The sequence below is a fragment of the Lepisosteus platostomus genome, chromosome 7, assembly GCF_059453375.1.
Source record: "Lepisosteus platostomus isolate fLepPlt1 chromosome 7, fLepPlt1.hap1, whole genome shotgun sequence".
Taxonomy (NCBI): domain Eukaryota; kingdom Metazoa; phylum Chordata; class Actinopteri; order Semionotiformes; family Lepisosteidae; genus Lepisosteus; species Lepisosteus platostomus.
In genome coordinates, this window is record NC_142617.1 from 10223145 (window position 1) to 10232750 (window position 9606).

Below are 9606 nucleotides of genomic sequence, written 5' to 3' on the forward strand. Positions count from 1 at the left end.
AGCAATAGGTTATGCAACTTTATCACCCTCTTCTGGTCATAACTAGAACTGTGAGAACCCCTTAAGAATTGAACAGAATCATTCTCTAATGTAAACACTGAAAGATGTGATCTCCAGTAGACCAGTTCTAGTCATCTGCTTATTGAACTACTGGCCAAGTATTGGGAATTCTTCCTTTGTACAAATAAAGTCTGTTCTTTTGTCTGTACAAATGAAGATAAGATTCTGGAATTTTATATAATGTAGAAAAGTTCAATTGGTAAAAGAGAAATTCAACACCTTAATGTTTATAACAAAATGCCAGCAGCCATGTCACCCTGCAACTTACAATTGGCAACCCACTGAAGCTAAGCAGGTGTGAGCCTGGTCAGTACCTGGATGAGAGACCTCCTGGGAAAAACTAAGGTTGCTGCTGGAAGAGGTGTTACTGGGGCCAGCAGGGGGTGCTCACCCTGCGGTCTGTGTGGATCCTGATACCCCAGTATAGTGACGGGGACACTATACTGTAAACAAGCGCTGTCTCTCGGATGAGACGTAAAACCGAGGTCCTGACTCTCTGTGGTCATTAAAAATCCCAGGGTGTTTCTTGAAAAGAGTAGGGGTGTAACCTTTAGTAGGCTGAATTGGCTACATTACTGAGTTATCCTCCCACCCCCCCACCCCCTCTGATGGCAGGCAGAGCGACGCGCAATTTGAGTATTCTCAGTTGCATTTAATGGCAACGTCAGTTCAAAGAGTTAGGATGAGAGAATGTTTATAACAAAATAATGTTCTGAAAATGTGTTCTCCTGAGAGTTCATCTGAGGTGATACACTGTTGCCCAGGTGTCAGGGGTTGGTCATGTCACTGGTGGACTGTGACAGGTGTAGAATTAACCAAGCAGCTGTTCACAGTTGGCAGAGTTACAGTTCGTTGACCAGTGATCTCTTGGACTTCATGGAAATGGTGACCACCCCAGTCTTAAAGGACTCCCACTGTGCTTCAATATGAACTAAACATCCTGAAGGGGTCTCCTTTAAAGATGAAAGGCTCAAAGTGGGATGGGCTGTGATTCTTATTGATATCTCATGATTTTCCCCATGGTGTGGCTGTGAAATATGACCTGGATGTTGTAAATTAGGTGATTGCCTAATAGAAATAGAAATAATTGGAAAATACTGTTGAATCTTCATTGACATTGATACAAAACAAAGACAGTCTGACTGAAGCCTTTTTATTATACAAAGTGTAAACGGAAATGTACACAGAGGTTTCACATTTCTAGTACATCTTTGCTTGTAAGAATAATCAGGCACAAATCCAAAAGCACTGAAAGAACATTACTAAGGATTTCAGTTGTCAGCAGCTGCTTTCACTCAAGAAGTTGCTCTTGTAGTACTGGAAATGTTATACAAGAACAGATGTAAAAAAAAAGACTTTGCAACACAGCTCAAAACATTTTTTTTTTGCTGAACTGTTCACTAATGCATACACAGCAGCAGCGAAAATCAAATAGGAGGTACACAGATTAAAGAACACCTGATCCAGTTTGTATTTCCGTACATTATCACTATTACGTCACTGCTTTTAAAGGCCAGACAGTTGTACTCACAAGCTTCTTATGGGCAGGATGGTTACAGTAATGAATGCAAGAGCACATGCCAAAGCTTAATCAGCCCTTTATCCAGAGGCAAGCTGGTATGGGGGCTCAGCATATTTAACACTACTTTTCTCCATTGTTGGGACTATAAAAGGTGCCTCTGGAAAGAGAAGCCTGGCTGCACAGGACATGTCTCACTCCTGGTAGGATTTGACAAGGAGCCACATGAGTAACACAGTGATTAAGACAATCATGAAGTTCAGGAAGAGCTCCTGCACTGAGCGATCCATTCTGCTCCGGCCTGAGGACGAGGGCTTTGGAGGGGAGATCTGTGCCAAAGGCTCAGTTCGAGACGCTGGAGTCAGTCGCAGCAGGAAGAGCCACACACCTTCTGCTCCCAAGGCTGGATTCCGACGGGAAGGAAAAAATAACCGTCACATTCCAGAATCCTGAGGATCCTGAGGCATCCTGAGTGCAAATTTTACCATGGCTCTGTCACTGTAAATTAATCTAAGAGCTATATTTATAATGCATTCTATTCCACTGTCTTTTGCCTCACTGCATTAACATTGCCTGTTGTTCTATAGCAGATCAACTGGGGATATCAAATGAAATCTTCTGTGTTATCACATCATCTACAACAAATATAAATGCAGAACCTTCATATCCCGTGTTTGTACCACTGGAAATTGTGTTACGGAACTTCAATATTAAATTTTACGAGATAGACAGATACTTTATTGATCCTGTGAGGGAAATTGCAGAACTAGTTACTACTAGTTATAGTAGTGCTACTCAGTTAAAAACTGTGTAGTCTTTCTGTCACAGTGTTCTTAACTTTTTTGAGCTTTGGTTAAATGTACGTGGATGTTACAGAAAGCTGATTGAAAGGGCAAGTGTTTAAGATTCAGCGCCTTTTCTTGCTGAGAAATGTTTTGCGTTTCACCAGGGAAACACAAATCCTCACCATCCCATAGGGACCACTTGATTACTTTGCAGCTTGTCGCCCTATCAAGCGGCTGTGATTGCTCACTCTAAAAATAGATTGTGTACATAGATTTACAGAGAGATTTAAAAGGCACCCCAAACCCATGCACCAGCTCTGGCCAATTTGCAAAGCTGCTCGTCTTTCATAAGTTTGGAAGCTGCCACGCTCCAGATGATTCTTTGACAGTCTAGAGGACACATGTGAAAAAAGATCACGTTTCAATATAACCAAAATTACTGCTCTGATAGATTCTTGGTGCGTGTCATGTCCTCTTATATTCCACAGACTACAAAGTGACAGCACGTACACAGCATCCCAACATTGTGAACTGGATACTGGTATTTCATTGTTTCATAGCCACTTGTCACTAAATATGCCCATCATCATGGCTATTTTGATGGTGCTTTACTGATTTCTTTCACGCCTCTCATTTTACAGTTTTTTGCTGAAAACATTACATTAATGCTAACATTACTGTTGCTACTTTGTTGTACCAAAAGCGGTGTCAGGTCTTGAAAAGGATGCATATTATTTCCTAGATGTATTAAACAACACTGAAATCCCTGAACACTGAAAAGATTTCAGAATGCTGACGTTCTGAAATTATTTTGGCCCATGCCTTTTTTTTATAAGAACTGAGTGTGGATGTAAAAAGGATTTAACAAATTATACAATGTTCTAAAATAAGAATGAAATAAGAATAAATAAAAAAACAACACATTCCTTCAGCTTTTATGAAGCTATTACTTTTCCACATATGACTTTATACCTGTAATGAAAGGTGAGTATCCTCTTTCCAGTTTAATGATGGAATCTACACAGGTTTGCGTGGCAATTGAAATAGCCTCTGTCTCATGTCAGCACCTTCTTACCTGGTTCAGGTATTGAGCAGTTTTCCAACAAAACCAGTTACAGTTCCAGGGTTTCTCTGGGGCTCACTGTTCTGCTGGCTGGTGCCTTATCCTCCAGGTCCATCTGGGCTGGGAGTGACTGAGTCTCCTCTAAAGTACTCCGAGGGAGGGGATCACCAAATAATTTGGCAACAAAAGCAGTGATGTCACAGAGTAAGTATTTAAAGTCCTGTTTGCAGACAACAAAGCAAGCCAACGATTTCTGTGAGGGGATTTTTCGGGGGATTTTGGATATTGAGTTTGTATTTATTGGAATTTTAGCCCCTTGGGGAACTTATTTCTTTTGATGATGTAGATTAAGTCAAAGCAACTCTATCAATAATATAATATGCCTTAGTCCATCCTGTACAATATTATATGTTACGTTTTATAGTTCAATGTTTTCTATAAAACTATAGGTACTATAACATTCACAAACATCACATTGGAGTTTTCTAGTGTTTATAGTGGTTTTTGATACTATTAGCACTCACTGCAATACATTTTGGTTTGACTAAACCATGACTGACTTTAATATTTAAGAAATTCTTGCTTCTAACCAGTTACTAAGCTTTAAGTTGTTTTTCTCAGATATCTTTCTTTGCTTTTCTGAATCAGTGGTTACCATATACGTGTTTCTGGGCAATATGCTGTATTTACACAATGGCAAATCTTCAATTGCAGAATAATTCTAAGTGAAAATAACAAGTACAATTATTTGCCAAAACTCACTGTATTTTTAGCATTTTTTCAAACGTTTGCATTTACCTGATTCACCAGCAGAAACAGGATAGACATATTTTATCAACGATACAAATTAACTGCTGAAGATAATGGCTGCATGCTAGGCTAATTACTGTATTCCAGACACAACCGTGCTTGATCCTGGACGTCAATTCTGATGCAAGCACTGGGATATGATGACTCTGACCTCATTAGCAGGGAGACTGAACATTTGTCCAGTTGTGATAGATGGAAGCTGCCCAGTGGACAGTGGTGAAAGTAATGCACTTCATGACATCCGGATCGACAGCGTCTTGTACGAAGCAACAGAGTGGCACGGTTGTCCTGAGTACCTGGAAAATTGATTTAATACGGCAAGTGGACAAGTGGTGGATATGGGGGAGAATACTCTAATTTATAAATGTACAGTATCTAAGGAGTGCACCACAAGAAGACATAAAGACATATTCTCTGTTTTGTGCCATGATTCCATTAAATTCCATTGAATTAAATTGTGAGCACAGTTACACCAGATGGAGGATACTGTAGATACCGGATGAGCCTTTTCCAGGTCCTTCTGTTTCGACTGAAGGATGAAGGTGTAATAAAAAGTGAAACTTTTATCCTGGCACTTACCACAAAGCAGGATACACCAGAGAGGAGACGGAAATGTTAAACGTTGCATCGGATAATGTGTTTTCTTCCTTTCATTCTGCTCTTCAAAAGAAGAATGTCTTTGTGGATAATATATTTAGTTAATATACTAATATATTTAGTTATTATGTGATTAATGTATGATCTAAAATACAGCTGTTTGATGTCCAGAAATGAATATGCCGAGTGTAGATCAATTTTCAAGCACTACCATTGAAGTGGCTTTTTTAGGGGCAGAAAATCAGAACTATACATATTTAATATTGTCCAAACCTGGTAATTATATAGGAGGTTGGGAGCCCAGTATTTCCTGGTATCACTACAATATTCATTCCATTGCTAATACAATCATCTAGTCAACATCTAACAGAGTGTTTATGGGGACTAAATGGAGTGGGGGTGATCACATATGGTTGGGATATTTTCAAATAAAAGCCTAAATAAGATACCTGCAATACAGATATCATTATGCGTTATGATTATATCCTCCTAATAACCACAGTTTAAAAATTAAAAATATGGAGAACATTTAAAATGTTAGCCCATACCATTGTTTTGTCATTTTGTGTATAGAAGACATTTTGCACACTCGTGCCAAATCTTATTGAACAGTGGGACAGGGCTGTAAAACTTGAACAACTATGGGCTCAGTTATCTGCTATGCTGTAGTAGTGGAAAGAGAGCAGTTGGATCAGTGTTGTTAGATCTGTGAAAACTGAATTGCCTTTTATACATTTTATTTCCTAGATATCACTGTATCCTCCCTCTTTACGATTATTTCCTGCTCAGTTACTATTGTGTTTCTTAACAATTCTTGAGAAGGGCTACACTCTAACCTTCTCCTAAATTCCCACAGCAGTCACTGCTTCATACCTCACATACTGTAGCCACTCTGTTCTAAATATAAAGCTACATTCACTATCCTAAATTTCATATGGGAATAAACATCCAGTGTGGCATGAGACTGGAGCTGATACAGTATGAGCCTGTTTTCCTCATATTTTCCTCAAATGTTGACATATTGTACAATATGAATTTGTCCATATTATTTTCTAGTATTCTTGGACACATTTCTGGGGTACAGTGCTTCAACTGAACTGATATATGAGTCACTATTGACACTCACATTTTAACACTCCTACCAAAGAACAAATTAGGTTCTTACTACAAAGAAAAGAAAGAAGTACGTGGTTTTTCATTTCTTTTTCGGTAGATCCCACTCCTTGAGTGACTGGAGTGACTCAGGTCACGATTTTAACCAAAATATGAGTTCAAAGTGACAGGTCATATAACCTTCTGCCATTATGTTGAAGGTATTGCAGCTCAGATGTTTTGTGTGTGTACAACAAGAAAATGCAAAATGCAGAGGTGGGGTCTTAGTGTCCCAGAACTTTAAGCACCTCTTTGGATAGGCAGACAAGAGCTCTGCTTTAGGAACCAGTGTGGAAGCAAAATTTGATGCACCCTTGCAACTTCAGTGCTGTTTCTGTTTGCTGAATGAAAGCCAACAAAGTAGATCATCAGAGTGCAGAAATGTTTCCTGTATTAATCTTCATCTTATGGTAAACATTCCATATGGTGAACATTTATGTTCTGTGTCAAATTAGCTGTATATATTTGCATTTAACAAGCTGAAATATAAGGATGTTTTCTAGAATCCTTGCAATATGACCTCCTTGCAATACCTTGCCTGCAACCGAGTCCTTCCAGGCTATTTGCCACCTTTAACAGCTGTGAACACTAGTATTGCTCAGCTACTACTCAAAATAGACATTGCTAGATTATTCCATATCAAAGATTCTTATAAGGCACGTCTACTTAGACCCTATTTTTTGTCTTTCCTCCCTCATCCAAATGTTCTGCAGAGCCCAGCCTTCTTTAATGGTTAAAGTAAGTCAATATTGGTTAACTATAACTAATAGAAACACTTTAGAAGGATTTCATAATGGATTGTATAAATCAATGATATGCTATCAAGTACGACAATTTCCCAAAACTGTAGTTCTGTACAAGTTTGGCCGTTTGTTCTTTGCCTTAGTGATTTCAATGTATGAAAAACAAGTTGCATTTTATATTTAAGGTTTTAATTTCACCAGCTGGATGCAGTAGTTTAACTTCTGGGTCACAAACACCTGCATTTTGGACCCTAACATGTAGAAAACTGAATAGAGAACCAGATGGTCATCAAATAAACAGAGAACCAGACGTCATGTTGTATCGCATATCTTGCTGTAAATCTAATAACCTCACCCTTACCATATATGCTGTACACAAGATGCTGTGGTTATTGCAATTCATCAAAATGAGTGTACAGGAAGGCCTGAAAATGATTAATGTTAGGATAAAGCATCAGTGCCAGTGGAAGGACTTTGTGTAAAGGTCTGACACATATAACTCATCTCCTGTCTGCTGGAAGTGGGGTCTTGTTAAAGGGATTGCAGGTTAAAAAATTTCCTCATGCTTTTCATTCTTAGTGATGATTCTAGAGGGCACTATATAAGCAATCAGTGCTATTTAAAAAACAGGTCAGATGTCTCAGGAGCATTCTGTTTCATGCGATTAAAATATAGAGATTCCAGTGTAGATCTGCCTTGGCTACAAGGTTGAAATAACAGAGCTTTGAATGCATACTGCAATGATACACCTTACAGTTGAAAAATCCCAACCGGGATGAAGGAGGCCATGGAAAATTACAGACATTTCGAACAGGTGCCTTCAGTTACAGCGCCACTGGAGGGTGCAGGTTTGTCAGTTGATGGTAAAAACTAAGGGTTTAAACTAAAGTGTCTGTCCCAGCTGCACTGGATATCGATCTTATTCTGTCAGCTCTGTCAGCTTTAACCTTTGCTGGCTCAATGCCTCTAATTGGTCACTTTCTGTTTATAAAAGGAAATGGCAAATTTAATTGCTGCTCACAAAGGTGTCGTGTTGTATGACGGAGGTTTAAGGGAAGACGTATTTTTAACGTTAAACTAGCTTCCACGGGTCAGTCATGTGCGCTGTTGGTCTTGGCCGTGATAAGTTTCCAGACAGAGAGGGCAGGCCAACAATGTGTCAACTAAGCCACTTGACATTGCTGGACAGGTGGTTTTCAAAATTTGTTATTAAACACTGTGCCGCGTCGTTTGATCCTGGTTCAGCAGCCAGTCATACAATATCACGAAAAAAAGCCCTCAAACAATCAGCAGACTATAACAGACAGGGATGAGTGCAGAATGCAGAGGTTGGATATAGTCTAATTGATTCCCCTCAGACATACAGCTTAAAGCTTGCCGCCATAGGCTAAATTCTTCTTTGCTCTTGATGATTGATCTAAGGTGCTGAAACTAAAGTTGATCTCTGTTTTCACATTGACACCAGCTAACTCACTGCCCTCCCCAAGCCTTCCAAGTTAACATAAATAAATACCAAAAAGGTGATAAATACCTAGCAGTGCGCTGGACAGCAAGGCAAGTATCTTTTTTATTTACACTTAAGGGAACTTCAGTTGTGGTTGCATTACTAATACAGATATGAGACTCATATTTAAAATTTACGTGAACCTTAAGCGTTCATCAGCCTTACAAGAATGAACAAAGCTTTCGGTGATTAAAATCGCCACACAGCGGGAAGCCAGCTGTACTGTAGTGGGAATGGAAACAATCTACCTTTCTTTCTCCCAAAAGTGTTTCTAAAGGAAATTCTTCCATATTTTCTTATCAAGTTCGATAGTCTTACTATTTCAATTCATGATTATTTGATTTGGGTTGTTTCACAGGATTGATGCCCTGAAGCCAGGCTACAATACCAAAGGTAAATATGATTTAGATGAAGGTCCCAATAAAAAAGGCTTGCAATGACTGATAAATGTTCACCTGTCACAACAACAATGTACTTTTTAGATCAAATTACAGTTCTGTGACAGTGCCCACATATTTATACCCCTCTTCTCTTTCAACCTGCTGACCATAAATTCTCAGTTATTAACTTTACCAGAGTCTTTTGCACATTTAAGTAGAAGAATGAACTTAAAGGGACACTATTCTGCAAAGACATCAATTTCCTTTGAAATGCCACTGTTTCGTGTGTCCACAGTAACTGTGCCATCAGGGTATTTTATGAAAAGATTTTCAGCACTAGTATTCCAATAAGGTAGGTGGAGTGGTGGCTCTGTGGCTAAGGATCTGTGCCTGTGGCTGGAAAGTTGCAGGTTCAAATCCCTTAGCTGGCAGAGGAATCCTACTCTGTTGGGCCCCTGAGCAAGGCCCTTAACCCCAACTGCTTCAGGGGTGCTGTACAATGGCTGACCCTGTGCTCTGACCTCAAGCTTCTCTCTCCCTGTTTGTGTTTCATGGAGAGCAAGCTGGGGTATATGAAAAGACTAATTCCTAATGCAAGAAATTGTATAGGGCTAATAAAGTGATGTTATGTTATAAAGTTTTTGTATATAATTTGGACACTACTGGAGAAATTACCGATCTTTGAGGGGCTCCTATGGCCTTAAAGTCACAATATGTACCATTAAGTGCTTCAGATTGAACCCAGTATACAAAAGTAAAAACAATGTTATATTTTATGCAGACAGTACACACACTTCTTGGGTACTAACCCCCGCTGTTAGTGGAATATGTCATAAACATGTTCAGAAACTTTACTGTGCAATAAAAGCAGACTGTGAAAGAATTTAGAGAACACTTTTAAGGGTTTCCTCTTTTTCGGCAGGCAATCTGGGAGAGAGGGAGTTTAGTATCTATTTGTTAGACCAATGAGACCAATGAGAAACTTTCCGGGAA

At 39.2% G+C, this 9606-nt stretch overlaps 1 protein-coding gene and 1 long non-coding RNA gene across 2 annotated transcripts; one reads left to right on the forward strand and one right to left on the reverse strand.

Annotated features, from left to right (window-relative positions):
• Nucleotides 1-1199: 1199 nt before the first annotated feature.
• sln (sarcolipin) lies at nucleotides 1200-3565 on the reverse strand. The gene is made up of 2 exons (XM_088639189.1): nucleotides 3440-3565; nucleotides 1200-1982 (listed from the first exon to the last, which is right to left on the reverse strand). The coding sequence occupies exon 2, from the start codon at nucleotides 1867-1869 to the stop codon at nucleotides 1774-1776; it is 96 nt and encodes a 31-aa protein (XP_088495315.1). The 5' UTR covers nucleotides 1870-1982; nucleotides 3440-3565; the 3' UTR covers nucleotides 1200-1773.
• LOC148658155 (uncharacterized) lies at nucleotides 3558-5280 on the forward strand. The gene is made up of 2 exons (XR_015940032.1): nucleotides 3558-3631; nucleotides 4325-5280. It is a non-coding gene; the product is annotated as an uncharacterized LOC148658155 (long non-coding RNA).
• The last annotated feature ends 4326 nt before the right edge of the window (nucleotides 5281-9606 follow it).

What these genes read in the sequence shown, in the direction of transcription:
- sln (XM_088639189.1), bottom strand. Translation starts at nt 1,869, where the DNA reads ATGGATCGCTCAGTGCAGGAGCTCTTCCTGAACTTCATGATTGTCTTA.